At 39.4% G+C, this 17,278-nt stretch overlaps 1 protein-coding gene and 1 pseudogene across 1 annotated transcript in view; both read left to right on the top strand.

The window, feature by feature from the left end:
- Window positions 1-1,464: 1,464 nt before the first annotated feature.
- Window positions 1,465-14,987, top strand: LOC135297816 (kinesin-like protein KIF11-A; annotated as a pseudogene).
- Window positions 14,988-15,920: 933 nt separating this feature from the next.
- The window catches only part of NDUFAF4 (NADH:ubiquinone oxidoreductase complex assembly factor 4), a 3,203-nt gene continuing 1,845 nt past the window's right edge, over window positions 15,921-17,278 (top strand). The window contains exons 1-2 of the mRNA XM_064412745.1: window positions 15,921-16,078; window positions 16,581-16,678. Coding sequence (XP_064268815.1) covers window positions 15,952-16,078; window positions 16,581-16,678 — 225 coding nt within the window. The 5' untranslated portion in view covers window positions 15,921-15,951. The remainder of the gene's footprint in view (window positions 16,079-16,580; window positions 16,679-17,278) is intronic.

Raw genomic sequence — 17,278 nt, 5'->3', positions numbered from 1 at the left:
TATTTCTCCAAATGCCGTCTTTGCAGGGACACAGGACCCAGCTCTGCAGTGAGACTTAGTAACAATGGTGTTATTTCAGCCTCACCTCGTGAAACTAACAGGTGGCGAGAACTTTTCTTCCTGCACCCTCTAACTGATCCCATGGTTATGAAGAACATTCAGGAAGAATAAAAAATAAATCTAATGATTAGTGATCCATTCATAATCAGCAAAACTGGAATGTGCTTTAATACATAGGAGAAAATACAATTTTGATAATTGCACAGAGCACTTCTACTTTTGAGCAGTTTTTCGTCTTGCTCCTGGATTTTCTTAGGAGTTTAGTTTCTGTTTTCTGATCTGTGAAGTTAATATAAAAACAGTAGATCCCAAAAATCTCTGCCTCCATCTCCATCATACCTCCATATTAAATTTTGCATGCATGCCACATCAGAAGAGTTCAAGTCTTTTTTAGATAACAATTCCTTAAGACACCTTTACAGCATGTGGGCCTTCAGTTAAGCCTACTGACAGAAGAGTTGTTCTGTTGCAAGGTGTTTGTGAAAGATATCTAGCAATGCCCCAATTCCTCCTCTGCAGAGCAGACAGTAACAACTGGAAAGTTAGCTCAGAAAGTGCACCAGATGCAGTACATGGAGTGTTTTGGGTAGCAATACAAAGCTTCTCCAAGTCAAGGGTGAAGCAGCTTGGTGCTTATGAAGTGCAATACCAGGCAGAGGCCCATTTTTGTTCCAAAACAGAGGCATAAAGACAAGGCCAGTGCTTCATTAGAACCACTTAATTCATGTGCGACACAAAACTGTTCTGGCTACAGTACCTTTCCTTGTTTGCATCCAAGTGGGTTTTGAATGTCTCCAGAGAGGAATACCTCCCTAGGCAGCCTCTTACAGGGCTCTACCACTTTCAATGTAAAGTTCTTCCTCCTGTTGAGGTGGAACTTCTTGTGTTTTGGTTTATGGTCACTGCTCCTTGTCCTGTTGCTGGACACCACTGAAAGGAGTCTGGCAATATATCATATTAAATATTAGTAAAAGTCACCGAGACTGAAATTTATTTTTTTTTCTTTGTAAAAGTCTCTATTCTGGAAATATATAATGAAGAGCTTTTTTATCTTACTCCTATTCCCAGCTCTAGAGAAAGACTGCAGATGTTTGATGATCCCATACACAAGACATGTAAATGTGAAAGGCTCCAAAGAAATACCTGAACACAACAAAAATGAAGCCTACCAGATCTTGGAAAAAAGATGCAGCAAAAACAACTATTGCAGCTACTTACATGAATGCATATTCCAGTTGATCCAGTTTTTCTTTTACCATTTGTATGAAAATAACTCGAGCAGATGAACAAGATTGTTCGAACTGGGAACACAAACTTGCATGAGGTAAAAACACTTCAGTTTGGGGTAGTTGATAAAAGAGTTTATGAAGCTGGAAATACCAAGTGATCTATCCTGAACTATGAAAGAGTTATTGTTGCTCTTGTGGAAGAAGACACAGAAGACATCCTAAGAGAATCCTTCAAGACTCTAAGAGAACAAAAAGGACATCAGTAATAGCCAGAGTTTCTCCCACATCTATAAATCCCAAGGGAAAACAGAGTACAGTGGAGTATGCTCACAGAGCAAAGAAAGCGATGAAACCTTAATTTAACCAGCAGCTGCCAAAAGAAGCTGTTATTGAGGAAGATACTGAAGAGATTGAGCACCTAAAAGGAGACCTCATTGCTGCACAAGAGTGAAATGGAATCTATATTTTCATTGAAAATTCATGTAGCCCTTAAAGGAAAGCTGACAGTTTGGGAAGAACAAGTTACAGAGTATATTGATATAATGAGCACCATGGAAAAAGTGGTGAGAATTCAATCACTAAACCATTTGCAATTAAGAAAAGCAATGAAAACAGATCTGTAATTCAAGGAGAAATAACTGAAATTAAGCACAGATAGATCTGCAAGAAACCAAGATTCCTCTAGCTGGGAAGGAATATATGGTTTCAGTTCTGAATACACAAAAACTTCACGGCACAGCTAGCCATTTGGTCAGTACTGTTAATATAAATCATGTATCTAAGCAAAAACGTATCATAAGAGAGCTGTTGATCATCACAGTGTTATCATCCAAATAGATTTGAAAGAGAAATTAATGTTCTGGTCAATAAAGTATAAGATTCAGTTAGTGAGAACTATCTGAAGCAGCAACAGATGTTGATATCTTATGCATAATATATAGGTGTCCTCCTATCTATCAGTTGTTCAGCAGATAAGGTATTTGCATTAGTTGTATCAGGGTCTTTTACCTCTGTTAAAAAATCACTGACCTTTCTGAACTTTCTCAAGTGTCTGAAAATGTGTGACAAAATAGGACTGTGCCATTTGCTAGTGAAGTTGAGCCATTCAAATTGACTGAGAAGCAAATACTGGATCAGGAGGAGCATTAAATATCTTGATAGCAATGGTAGAAATTATCCTGGAACTAAACTGTTTGTTTCAGAATAACATAAGGAAATTTTCTGGTTGATGAGATTAAGGACCATAAAAAAACAATTAATCTCTTCTTAGGAGATTTTTCTCTCACTCTGAAATAATTACAGAAACAGACAGTGAGTTTTTTTTCTCAGATGCAAAGTACTATGGAAACTTAAGAGAAGTGGAAATGGAAAAGTGTGTATATACAAAGAATGCAAATGAATTAGTGTCCTCACATCAAGGCCAATTGAACCCATTGGCACAGGAGATCAGAAGAACTCTAGCTTGTATACTGTCAAAAAATGCAAGTTTGCTGACTACCATCATTGCTGGGCAAGAAAATGTTTATCTGGAAACTACTGACCTAGCCAATAGTAAAATTTCTGCTTCAAAACAAATTTATTGCATCTCTGGATAATTTCTTTCAAAAGCTCAAGGACATAAATGGTAGTTTATGGCCATATGTTTTATGGACATGAAAGAAGATGCTGGTGGAATCCATAGTCTGTTCTCAGCAACTTCTTAGCCATCTAAAAAATGCATCTCAGGATACTGGTAAATGGAGGGAATTTAAAACTGCTCAGATAGTCAGCTTTATGGATCAGTAACAGTCCTTCTTCAGCAACAAGAAACAGCAGCTTCAGTGTTTGCAGTAGAGAACAGAAGGTTTATGATTGAGACCCATTTTTTTAATTGGATATTTTGTTCTGCATTAAGATTTCAGTAGATGCAGTTTGGAACTACGGCAGTGTAAAAATATATCCTTCAATACATTTTATTATATGCATATCAAGGATACAAATAGTTGTGTTCAAAGATCCTTGACATACTGCTGGAACTAAAACAAACTAATTGCCAATTTTAAAAGCATTGGAATTCACCCATAAGAGCTACAAACCAATAGCCTATATTAACCTTAAAAAGGAGAGAGTATGTTATGGTGCTGCCAGCTAGGTCCAGGGTCCACATCCCTGCTCTCATTTAGAGGCTTGCCTGAATGACTCCTAAAAAAAAGATCTTATCGATTTCCAGTTTGTGCTCACTAAAAGCCAGTCAATAAGTACGAACTTATTCAATGAATGAAATTGTCCTGTGGCAATTGAAAGCTGGGAGCTAGACAGCAAGCAATTCTGTGTAACAGGGAGATGCAATGGATTTATGTATTATATACAACTTCTCTCAAGAACAACAGTGAATTATGACTTGCGGCATTTACTGTTAAAGAGACAGAAAAATTATCATTATATAAAGGCTTGTCAAGCTATTTTTCTCTCTCTAAAAGCTTATATTGCCACAAATATGCTCTCTTATATATTTTTTAGAAGACTGACTTCAGAGATTGGCATCAGTGTAATTTTTTTTTATCACTGCAACATATGGCAGTCTTCCCTGCTGCCAAAACATGGCCATGTTTCAGCCTCAGGGTACAGCTGGCTTGAACTTAAAACTGAGACTGCTTTCAAACATAAATACAGAATTTTGTGTTACCCCTTCAGACACTATGAAGAAAAGTAAATATAAAATTTCTGTTGCTGGATCCTCTATGAACACTACAGTGCCTTGGGATTCCAGCCATCGCAGGAAGTATTTTTTCCTCCTAGTTTTTTGATAACACCTAAAATGATTAACAGTCACTGTGTCAGGATCATGTATCACTCAGCTATCGGTACTGAAAATTTCTGCAGTTCAGATTCCAGTATGGGTTTGCAAGATTCTCATCTTATGGTGATTTATGATGAGTTCCCCACATAGCCACAAGTTGCAGCAATCTCTGATCATGTGCATCAATGTTTGTGTAAACCTTCCGTTCAGAGGTTTTTTACAACTCATCTGTACTTAACCCATCACTTCCTCTTACAGTGCTCTTCCTGACTTGCAAAGCTGAATGTAAACCTGCAGTACAGGTGGTGCATGTTATCTCAATATTCTGAAAATTAGCCAGATAAACATAGGCATTTCCTAGTTACATCTGAAAGTATACCCAGCACCACTATTTTGATTAAAAACACAACTGTGTTTTCTTACATTATGATCTGAGCAGTTCCCTCAGCTGAGCATTTTCTAGGTTACATGTTAGTACAACAAACATCAAATGTTAGTACCACAAATAAATATTTCTAAAAAACCCAAACAGAATAAAAGTCCAACATTAAAAAAGGAAGGAAACATAGTATCTGCAATCCCACCCTCTATCCTCATTGCAACTGGAGCTAGAAGAAAACCCCTAAGTGCCTCGGGTTTTCTGCTTATTGGTGGAGGTGACAAACAAACTACACAAGAGCACCTGCATAAAAGAAGCCCTGTAAAAGAAAAACAGATAAGGGCAAAAGAAAATTAAAACAGGTAAGGGAGTAACTATTCCCTTCTCAGTAGAAGCTATATAAATAGTAGTGTTAGCTGTAACATTGAAATTGTCTAGGTTACTGCTTTGACCTGGTTCTTTCATTTGGAACAGATTTAGTCACATGAGATGACATCCCCTACAGGAGGAAAGAAACTTCCTGACAGGTAGCAGAGTGTGTAAGGTCCTGTTTGAACCCTGCAATGCTTCCTCTGCTACATATGTTTTTCTGAATACAGCCCTGGATGCAGCCCTTAACATTTACAGAAAGGGAAAAAGCAAGTGGAGGTTAAACAAGAAACTAAAAAAACAGTTCTCTAAGCAATCTGTATAATACTTTTGGTGGGTAAATTGCTGGCCATTGAATGTTAACAAGTTTCTTATTCCTCCATCTCCCTTTCTCAGATCACTCTACTCCCAAAGAACAGTTGAGCATGGCTCAGCCTGAGGCTGCTTTAAACAGAATCATTCTCAAATTCTACACTGTTGAAATCAAAATAGTCTGGCACATTAGATGTGATACTCCACAGATTTTGTTTCTGTGAAGTAGGAGGTGTATTTCTAACATCAAGGAAACATTTTTACTGCCAGTGCTCTGAAAATGTAGCTACTCCATTCAGCATTTGGCTGCTGCAAGAACATCAGGCTGGAGGCTCTGATGTGTGAAAACCTCTATGATCAGATGAAAGGGATCATGACATGGCTGCAAAAGGAAGAGCATGGATAGAACCTGGGGTCAGGAAGAGGAAGAAAGACCGTGCACTCCTGCAGTGCTTTTTACACTGTGATAGATAAGCTTGTATACGTAGCACTTCATGGAACCTGTTGCAAGCCTTGGCACTGCCACACTGCTAACAAAAGCGTAGGCCTTTGTGTAGAGCACTCTGCCTCTCATTGTTTTCAAAACCAGTGAGTTTTTCCTTCCTCTTTTAATGTTGGACTTCTATTGTGTTTGTATAACAGTATCTTTAGATTACTCTTCCTTCAGCCTTTTCCTACATTCAGGTCCTTTCTGCAATGGAAAGTAGCATGAGGATACTGAAGATCTAAAAGAATGACTGAATGTTTGCTTCACTTTTAATTCTAGGACAATTAGACAACCAGTCCTCCTCCTCATAAGAGGGAGGATGCAGGTGTCATAAATCTGCAGGGAGAGGGGGAGCTCATAAAAGTAATTTATTGAGTTTAGTCTGTCTGCAGAACCAAAGGATTTTCTACCATCCCTTCCACAAGTACAGCTGGCAGAGCTGACCTCACTGTACTATGTACAGCAGCAACTCCTTCCTCATGCAGTTAAAAAAAAAAAGTTAGCTGTTTCATCATAAAACTCGCCCAGTTTCTAACCTCTGAAGATGAAAAGAATAAGAAGAGCCAGTGGGTACACATTAGAAACATGACATGGGACAGTGAGCCTGTGTAATCTTCCTCTATCTGGGACTATTCACTTTCCAGGCACCATCCCGAGAATAGTTGATTCCACATCTGATCAAAGACTTCCAGTATGTCCCCATGCAAAACCACCTGCAGAAATCACTTATCTTAGGCTGTTACTCACAACGCTTACAGTTTGAGGTTTATTACCTTCTAGGTTGTTTCAGCAAATGCTACCAGCCTTTTATCCTTCTCAGTATGTGTTCTAACAGTGCTCTGTGGTTTTTAGGGCATTATTGAAGGTTCTGTATGGCTTCATGTTGTCAGAGCATGAATTCATAGTGGCAGGAAGAGCTAGGTAGATATCTAAAATAATTATATTCTATAGATACCAGCAATAAAGGTCACAGCTAACTCAGCTCCTCAGTGTCTGATCTAAGACCCCTGCACCTCTATCAGGATTTGTGCACTGGAAACAGAAGATATTCTAGTCAACACATTCACAGACTAGATGGGTCCACTCACATTGGTACTTGGGTAATGTGAACACCTTAGTTTCTGAAAGCCTGTTATTTTCTCGTGCATGACTGGTGCTGTTAAATCAGTGGAGGAAGAACTTTCTTAGTCATACTGGTGGCAGAATAGTAACTATACATATTCAGACCAAAGATTCACCTAACACAGCGTGACTGAACTCTCAAAGGTTGACATTCCAATCCCTAACTCCTTAGTTAAGGAACAGTAGAAATCTGGAATAGACAGTTTCCTGAAAGAAATCTTGAGGAAGACACATGCGCTGTGCTTCTTACCTTCTTAAACAAGGGGTATTTGAAAAAAAATAGAATGAAAGATAAGAAAGTGAGAGGTTTTCTACACAGTCAGTAGGTTGAGCTGGCTTACCATGCAGGCAGAGGAGTGCTTCTTACCAAGGGGACTGAGGGGTGGCCACTGGCAGAAGACTGTCCTTTAGAGACAATGCACTATTAAGACTGCAGACTTAAATTGCTTCTGGTAAGCACACAAAAAAGATGCTTGAAAGTAATTTCAGGATGATGCATTCTACTCTGGGAAGAAGGCACTTGTCTGCTCAAATAGACAGAAAGTCATAATGGTGCAGGAGACACTATAAGGCAGATTGCAACTAACTGTCATGAGATGCACTTTTGATTTATGAAAAGTTTAAATCCAATTTAAGGTTACTGGGGATGATAGCCTACTTGCAACTACAGTCAAATACCGTATTGGATTTTTTTTTAAAAATTTATTTTATCCAAAACAACTGAAGTCACTGCCCAAATCATTCACAAGAATGAGAGGCATGGAGTGGAAGTTGAATAATCTGGTCTGAAATCAGGATGGTTGGGTGTTGTCTGGGGAGTCACTCTGTACATCCAAGATGAAGATACAAAAAACAGCATGGAGGGAGACAGGTTTTGGAGTCATTAAATGAAAAATTAGGGTTGTGACAGCAAGGGTAATAGATGACAACAGCCCCTCCTGTCCACAAAAGCAACAATAGCATACAATTGTGTGTCTGTGTACCTGTGTGTGTGAATGTTGCCTGGTAGGCCTGACACCGAGCATGGAAACTGTCTCCTGTCTCCTGCTGTGCCTAGACAAAAAAGGGGTTTATGTATACAGTCTGAAAGGGGCAGAACTCAAATGAGCAAGATGCCTTCAGAAGAACTGTTGAAGCCATCTTCTGTTTTGCCCAGTGGGAAAAACCTGCAAAACCAGAAACACCAGATAAAATTTTAGCATTAAAAAAAAATATTGTTTCCATTTAAGCCCCAGTCTACAGGGGCAGTTAAGAAAACATATGTATGGTCACCTCTGGCAAACACACTAAAAGCATTAATAAAATGCTAACTTGTAAAAGGTATCAAAATTTAAACCTTTCAGATTTCCCCTATTATTAGGAAACAGGAACACACTTTATCAATTCTTCATAATTTTTCATAATAGCTCTTATACATTTGCTGACCATACTTTAGCCTTTTACTCTCTATTTTCAATTTATACACTGCACTACAAAAAAACCTCCCACACCTTATCTATGCCTCAGAAAGACAAACATCTGAAAAAATATTTAATTTTAGCAAAAAGTGTAACTCTTCTTTTAAAAATATTGCAGTGTTACTTTCCACTCCATTTTCTAACCTGTCTTAGGATATTGTGGAAGAGCCTGAAATACATGTGAACCAATAGAAAGAACAAAAGGCAGTGGTTGAAATAATCCATCCATTAAAAAGAGAAAAATCTATCTTGCTTTGTTACTGGGAGCTGCAACAGCTTGTGGAGATCACTGGTGTATGCATTTCAGCACTTGAAGAAAGAGAGAACAGATTCTGAAATCAATGCTGTTCTGTCTCCCATGTGAAGAGTCTGTAGTTCTGCTTCTTGACCTCATGTCCAAAAAACAGTGTAGTCCATCCACAGAGGTGTCAGAAAACATTGAAATAATCTCTTTGTTGTAGCAATTAACCATTACAAGATGACCCACATTTTCCAAACAGATTAAAGTATTAAACAAGAACAAACTTAGCATGTTCCCTCTGATGTCTGAACAAAAACTTAAAGACTACAGGAACAGCTTGAAGAAATCTAAAAATCTCAATTGTTCTTGGGGTGAGAGGTGAATTTTCTCATGCTGCAAAGAGAGATGCCCTGCAGGGAACATTTCTACAGTCTGACAAGAGATTTTACACCAGGATGGAACTGCCCCATGTCACAATCCATTGATGAGAGTCTGGCAGTACGTCTGACAAGAAAAGCTTTGCTGCCATAATTCAGACAGGCCATCAACAGACATTTCTTCTGGAGTAACCCAGTGTACTGAATTACTTAAAGCCTCTGTCATCCACAGGCTGAGACCTGCTACTTGTAGGTACAGCAGGGAACCTCAGCTCTTATATACTGACACCTAATCCCACAGAAAGTTACAAAAATCTCTCTGAGCACCTAACTTCTACCAATTTTGTGCATATGAAAATGTATCATGTTATCACTCATCATGTATCCTGTAGAGAATTCCTTAATTTATATTAGAAGCACATGAGACATCCTGGCAAATTGTTTATCAACTAAAGAAAACATTATTATATTCAGCATTTTCTAGCCCAAAAAAAGTACAATAGTACCTATAGAGTTCCTGAATTAATGCTTGAGAACACTGGTTTTGTATTTTATTATGTATATAGGAAAGTGTGGTAGCTTCATCATGATCCCAAAGGCATCTTACATAAAGAAAGAACTTTGCCTTCAAGGAGTCTCAGTAAGTCTGCATTAAAATGCTGGAGCTTTGAAGCTTAATCCTGTCCTTATTACACAATCTAAAAATGAACTTTTAGTATATAGAGGTAGTACTTTAAATATTTGGGGACCTGTTTAATGGTCTATTTTAGTAGCCCCCAGAGCAACCTGACTCTTGCATACTTATCCACTGCATCTCTCTATATAATTAGTAAATGTAACTGTTTAAAATACATCTGTGTCCCACATGCTGCCCCTAGATTTTTGATGCTGTGGGAAGAAGAGGCACACAAAAGGGCTCTCTAACTTCAGTAATTATTTCCACTTGAATTCTAATACTGGTAGGCATGTGTTGGTGTCATTGAAACCTTTTCTTGTTCTTTAATGCATCTTCTACCAGCACAATTTGGATATACAATCACTCAGGTAAATGGGAATACATACAAATGAAAATGCTCAGAAGACCTGTAGGAAGAATGTAATTAATTTTCTCTATTATTGCGCATAGAAGGAATAATGCAAAATTAACCAAAACAATGCAGCATTATTTGTCTTAACTATATCCTTCTCTGTGACATACATTGATGGGTACTACTGCATTAGGTGTAGACCAAATCTTTGTAGTGGACATTATTTCTGTTACAACACTGCTACAATAATCCATACTATTATATTCCTAAATCAAATAAAATGTAATATTTTATGTTAAATAAAGCAAGTAGATAATAAATCTATTTTCCCTGGATCATCAATATGAATACATGTTATCTAAAACTGTGTCTCCAATAAGGGCTTTCACAGGGTATTTCACAATAAGATGTAAAAGAAACAAAACCCACATAGTAGACAGAACATAATTATGAAAAATCTTCCCTTGTGGGTTTCTTTTCTGACACTCACTGAATTACACTCCAAATTCTAAGAATTTTTGATTAATTTCAAATGAAGATTTTTGTCTAGAGTTTTGGATTCTTTCCCAATATTTTAATTCTTATTTATCTTGTTCTGTATAAATGTTATTGAAATCAATAGGATTTTATCTGTTTTATATGTTTTAAGATCAGTTCCTACACTTAGAGTTTAGAATAAAGTTATTTCAATCAGAAATTTAAGGAAAAATTGTGCTTAAATCAGCCAGATTTTAATATTGTAACTCTACTGGTGACTGCACATCTCAGAATATTCGTTTCTTGGACTAAATGCTGAATGAATTTAATGTATTTCTCCAGTCTTCTGGCAATGCAACATTGCACATTCATCTTTACATCAAAGCCTTTAATTAAAGGTTGTAGGTTGTAATCCTCTGGTCACATTTTCTTTGCTCTGCAGTCTGGTATCTTCCCCTGATAGAATCCTCTTCCAGAATTAGTGTAGATATAGTTGCTTTTTAGAAATTAGAGGACTTGAAATTGCTTGTGGAAGCTGCCAAGAAAGATATGTAATCTCAGTATGGTACTCCCTGAATATCTGCAAAGAATCCTTTGCATGTTTCAGGCAGATTTTTAGCTACTGCATCTAAAAAATACAGGTATAGTGTACAGGACATGGACTCAAATGCTACTTACCCAGCATAACACTGATTAAGCCATTGAGCTATTAAACCACACTGTAACTTCTCCAGCTTCTTAAGATCTATATATAAGCCTTCTTTAGGACTGAGATATATATAAAATGGTTTTAGAAGTGTTCACTGAGGTCATTTTGGCTTTCTCTTCTACACAAAATTTGGCTCCCCACAGGTAAATAAAAGACTTGAGTTTTTAATGTAATTCACACCTGCAAATACCCAATTTGTAAATTGCAGATGGATGCAATTAAAGTGTAAAATGAATAAATAAAACTGGTTCTGCAACTATTTATGGAAAATCAATCCCTTGATACATCAAGTCACAGATAATACAACTAAATTATAAAGTTATGTATACCAAAATGCAGCACACCTGTACAAATATGTACGTATAATCATAAATTAAAACCATATAGAGAGACTAGAAATATCCTTTGGGGATGGAAAAATATTATGTTGTTGTAGAAGAGCATCTTGCCAGCACACTTAGGTTATATATTTGCTATTTTTTATGTGTTATATTTCATAAAAGAAACTCCAGCTAATATTCCATTCACCAAATCTCTTCTGGACTATCAGAGGGCTACTGCAGTGGCAATGCAGTAAAATCATGGCTACTGTTACTGCCTCAAGTCGGTACAAAGGATGTTGTTTGTCTTGGGTGATATTGGAGCATCAGCAAAACCAGGCCACGATGAGGCAGCCACCACTCCATTCCATCCAGTCTCTTCCCACTGCTGGTTCACCTCCTACTCACTGGAGCTTTTTCTGTCACTGCTGCAGGGAAACAATCTGGGAGCAAAGTGCAAACTTACAAACCAACCAACCAACCAACCTGGCAGCAATACCAGCTCTTTTTTTTTTTTTTTTTTTTTATTCCTCCTGTGTGATTGATGCAGCTTAGAAAAATTATGGGAGCTCTTCTCTTTCTTAAATCAGACCATCTGTGTGATGCTGTTTGCTCTGGAGGTGTTCCTACTTCCTACACCCTCATGCTGGCAAGAGGGATGAACTGAAGCCAGGGTTATAAGAAATAAAAGGGCTGTCAGTTGTCTCAACTAGTATTAAAAATGAGAAGAGATCATGGGGTACTGAACCCTGTGAGTAAAAATGAAGTAAAAAGGCATGTGTAACTGATGAAATTAATTAATTCCAGGCTGCTTTATTCTCAGATATGCTGGCTCCTACTGTGCATTTCCAAGTCAAAGTAATCTGCTAATTGAAAAACAAGAATCAGACTGGGAAAATATGGAAGTTGATGTCAGGTATATCACGCCACAGTCCATCAAGAGAATTTAAATGAAATGTCTTTGAAATCAGTATTATCTGACAAGGAGCTAGTGATCTGTCTGGGCTGGTGTGTGAGTCTGTAACGCTGAGCTTGCTGCACTTGCCATAAACTTCATCCACATAAGGACTTGACAAAAACTCCTTTAAATAAAGCACTGCAGCCACCTAGCCTTGAAAATATGCAAGTGTTCAGGAACACTCTGATCACAGACTGGAATTAAGCAAAATCCTTCAATGTAGATCCTTCTGTAGATACTTCAGAAGCCAGTAAAAGATAGATCAGTTGAAACCAATAACAGAGAAATAATCTGAATTAAGTAACAGAATAACCAAAAATCACTGAAAGGTGAAAGTGATCCATCAGTAAGTCCATCTGTCTTGAGTTCATCTTTACGAAGTTGCAGGACAGTCATTTTTACTTGGCTCATAATCAATTCTTGCTAATGCTATGTTCTCTGGTTCTGCCTAACACTGATGAGATAAGGAACAAAAGGATCAATGCTTTCATTGTGTTTACTGGTAAACCAGTAATCAGGATAGAAGACTCAATTCCCTGAATTCTAATGATACGTGAATTTGCTCAAGTATCCGTTTAGACTGACATCAATTATGAACAAACAACAACAGAAAGACAAGAATAGAAAAACAGTTTCAGTGATAGAAAATGTGCACAGACCCAAATATAAACCTGTGCTGCTGCTGTATAAGGGCATTCCTCATTTTCCTCTGTGGTCAGCTGCTGTGCCATTCCCAGACCTCAAATCACAAAGCAAACCTCACCTGCCTCCTCTCCAAAATTCTCCAGCTGGGCACCTATTACCAAAAAAAGATTCTTGTTTCACTGAGATTACCTGCCCATCTGGACTCATATTCTGATTCCTGATCTTCTGAGTAGTAAAGACAGCAAAGAAACTTTAGTAGAACCACACAGTAACACAAATTAACAACAGACATTCCTTTTCTCCCTTCTCTAAAGGGAATTTTCAATAGGTCAATCAGACTTTTGATGCTAGTTAAATACAAGAATTAATTTTTAATTTTCCACTCAGCGACAGAACTAGCTGAAAAAGAAAAAAATACACACAACATATAATCAAAACTGAGATGGAAAACCAAAAAGATTCAAAGAACAGTCACAAACATACTTCTTACTTTCCAGGTACCGAGTAGCTTTAGAAATTTCTCTCTTAAGAGGTATAGAAGGATTACAAGGAGATCTAGTGTGGCAGCCTATGGCATACATATATCATGAGAGTCACAGTATTTTTCGCTGATGTGTTTGGTGCTGTCCAGTGTTGAGAACAGGCTGCTGTGAGAACAGGTGTGTATGAATCCAGCTGGTAGTGTCTGTTCTTCTCATGGGCTCTTATGTTATTTTTTAATTCCCTGGAAAAATTCAGACTCCTCATTCAAGAAAAGTACATCCCATTTGAAACTCTTATCTGAGTACACATACATTCATTTTTTAATCATCTCACTTGCAGATGCTTTATATCGAAAAAAATTCCAACTTCTTGATTACTGATATTTAATATTAACATGGTCACATTGGTAAAATACCAAATTACATTAAAATGATTGTTTTCAATCTTGGTTCTTCTGCTTGCTACAGTCTAAGAAAGATTCTTCAGAATAAAAATCTTGAATTTTTGATGCATCTTTATACATGAAAAGAACAGTCTTGTGCCATCCTCAGTCGTAGGAAGTGACAGGCAGAGCATGACATCACTCTTTATTTTTAACTGACTGCTTTCTGGTGAGTTTATTTTGCTGTCAGTACATATTACAGCAGTGTTAATCACATGCAGGCTTTACGAAGACACAAGCCCTGTGCTGAGTTTGATTCCACAACCTGGGAGTTTTTAGCTTTTGAAGGAGAAATTTTATTTCAAATTTGCCACAATAGCTGATCTGCAGACAGATCAGTAAGAATACAAATCTAAAGTATGAAAGGTCTACAACCACCAAAGGCTTCCATGTGGATTGTTCCATTATAGCCACACCACATAGACTCACCACTTATAAAAGTATCAAATTCTGCACTCAAGAACACAGGTTTAGTCAGCAAGTAATTTATTATAGATATTTAATTAAACTTGTCACCAGTCTGACTTCAGCAGATTTTAACAGCTCCCTATTACCACTGTATCATCCCATTTGTACATCCCATTTGAAACTCTTCATTGGTCTCCTTAATTCATTCACATGCAATGTCTAAAATAAGAGAGGGTCAGTAAGCTTATTACCAGAGAACAAAAACATGTTTCTATCCTCCTACAGACTGAGAGAGTCTTTAAAATAAACAAGTGGAGAAACTGCATCTTCCTGATTCCCAAAGAGAGCAGAAATCCAGCACACACCATGTTTATGCCGTCTTGTCTCCACTGCCTTTCTAAATCTATTTGGCTTCCCTCTAAGGAAAACACAGCCACTCATTAATCCAGCATTAAAGCACACTGTAGCCTTGACAACTATCACATCAAAATTATTATTAATAAATAATGCTACTAGTAGGAGACCAAGTTCTGAAACTGCAGGTTCCCAGGTTTGTATGCCCACAATAATAAGAAAAACTAGAGAGATGCAAAGGCAGAAAAAAGATGTTTCCCACCATAAAATAAAATAAAATAAAATAAAATAAAATAAAATAAAATAAAATAAAATAAAATAAAATAAAATAAAATAAAATAAAATAAAATAGGTCTAGTCTTTTCTTCATTAACCATTAATGCTCCCATTCCAGGTGACTTCATGCAAGCAACTACTACCATGAACTAACTAGCGGCCCAGAAGGCACTAAGACTCTGCACACAGCACATACACAATTCAAAGCCATAATTACTTATTGGCTAATTCACGCAGCAGCTGGAATGAACGAGTCATTAATCTCTGTTGGTAAGACACCTTATCAGTCGTGGCTGAATAAAGTAGTCAACCATCGAGCTTTATTGCTTTTTGCATCAGGCCAGTAGCTCTCACTCTTGCTGTTTCTGCCTTCCTTTCTCCGAGGATTCTGGATCTTTTCCTGACTCTATGAACTGCTGATTCCATCTCAACAATTTTGATCCTGTCGACAAAATTACCTTTCTTATCATGCACGGCTTAAGGCCTTCTCAACATTTTCTCACAAGTCGTTTTCGCAATTTTTGCGAAGTGAAAAGAAAGGTTATTTTGTTGAGCTGAAAAAAGAGGCTCTGAAAGCATTGTGTAGCCTACAAAATTCCCAGCAGTACTGGGGAATTGTCCCTCGCTGCAGTTTCGGCCCCTGCTGATAAATAAGCAGCCAGAGTCACGACATGACGTGTCCGGGGGCTCAGCCGCCACGGCTGGGAAGGAAACCCTGGGGCAGCGGGCGGCTTTGCGAGCATTCCCGGCGGGACCGGCCCGGCCCGGGGGCTCCGCTCCCGCACGCCTTCAGGAAGCCCGCGGCAGAACCAGCGCCAGCCGCGGCCGCCGACCGAGGCAGCGCCCAGCCAAGGAGGAAGCGCCGCCGGGGCGCCGTGAAATGCAAAGCGAGCCGCCTTGTCTGGATTCTCGTTCGCTTTGTTTGTTTGTTTGTCTGTTTGCCCGCCGTACTCGGTTTATTTTCTTCCGGTGCACTCGGCGGCCCGGCACACCGCCCCTGCCCGGCGTGCCCCGTGCGCAGGCGCGGCTGGCGGCGGCGATGGGCGGGCGGGTGACCCGCGTGTTCCGGAATTTCAACGTGGAGAACCGGGCCCGCCGCGAGATCACCAAGGAGAAGCCGACGCCCGCGCCGCGGCACCGCACCTCCCGGCTGGACGACATGGCCGGTGAGTGCCGGCCTGGCCCGCCCGCCGGCTCCGCTGCGGGGCCGGTGACATTGAGAGCGGCGCGGGGCGCGCGGGGCATGCCGGGAGCCGCGGCGGCGGGCAGCGGGCGGTTACGGCGGCGTGAGGGGGCGGATGGAGGTGGCCTGGTGGGCTGCGTGATGGAGGTGGAGGTGGTTGATGGGGACAGGACGTGGGGACAGCAGGTGGAGGCGGTGGGATCGGTGGTAGCAGCGGTGTGCACGGAGCGTTTGCTGGGGCAGCGCTGCAGTGTGGGTGCTGTGTCCCCCTGTGCTGTGACAGGTGACCGGCCCTGCCCCACCCTGTGGAGCCGTGTCGCTGAGGTCAGGGCTGTGGGAGGAATGACACCTTCCCAAGAAGACACGTGCATTTGCGGGAGCCATGCCGTGCCGCTGAGGAAGAACTACCAAAAAGGAAACTATTTCACTTAGATCAATCTTTCCTTTTCTTTTTCTTCCCTTCTTATTCTTCTCACTGCCTTTAGATAGCCCAGAGATAAAAGAAGAAGTTCTCAGAAAGGACGATAGGTTCCTCACCTTGCTCAAAGATGTTTATGTCGAGTCCAGAGATCCTCCAGCGCGGGTGAGTGCATCTCTGTACGAGCCATGCCAACATCAGCTTTGTGGTCTTCACACTCGGCACAAAGGCTGTGTCAAGAAAAATGCTCTTTGTGCATAAAAGCTGCTTTTTTCAGTAGATGTGGTGGTTTTATTACTCTTCTTTACATCAATAACACTGACTGTGACCCCAGGTTTTGAATGTGTGACAGATTGTAACTATACAAGCTTGTAAATGCTGACACAGTCTTCCTTTTTAACACTGCATTGCTCTTATTGTTTTTCACCTAAATTCCTATTTCTGCGTCCTATGAGGCAGGGTACTTCTCAAGCCTTTTGCAAAGATAAAGTAGTTTGACAGTTAGAAAAGACTGGGACTGCTGGGGGAGCAGGGATGTGGTAGAGGACAAAGATGTTTAGTCTTTAATGGAGTCTTTAACTCCATTAAATGTTATACAGTGCAGAGACTTTTTTTTTTATCCAGCTCATGAAGTGCCTTAGGTTTTTTTTCCCTACATAATCTTGTGGATTGTGTGGCCATAATTTCCTTATTGCCACTGGCTGCAATCATTAACTTGAAAGGCAAAGCATACCCCTTTGTAAAATGTAAACTGGGGTTCAGTGT

This window comes from Passer domesticus, chromosome 3 (genome assembly GCF_036417665.1).
Source record: "Passer domesticus isolate bPasDom1 chromosome 3, bPasDom1.hap1, whole genome shotgun sequence".
NCBI lineage: Eukaryota > Metazoa > Chordata > Aves > Passeriformes > Passeridae > Passer > Passer domesticus.
The sequence above is the reverse complement of the archived record's forward strand: the minus strand, read 5'-3'. Positions and strand labels throughout refer to the sequence as shown.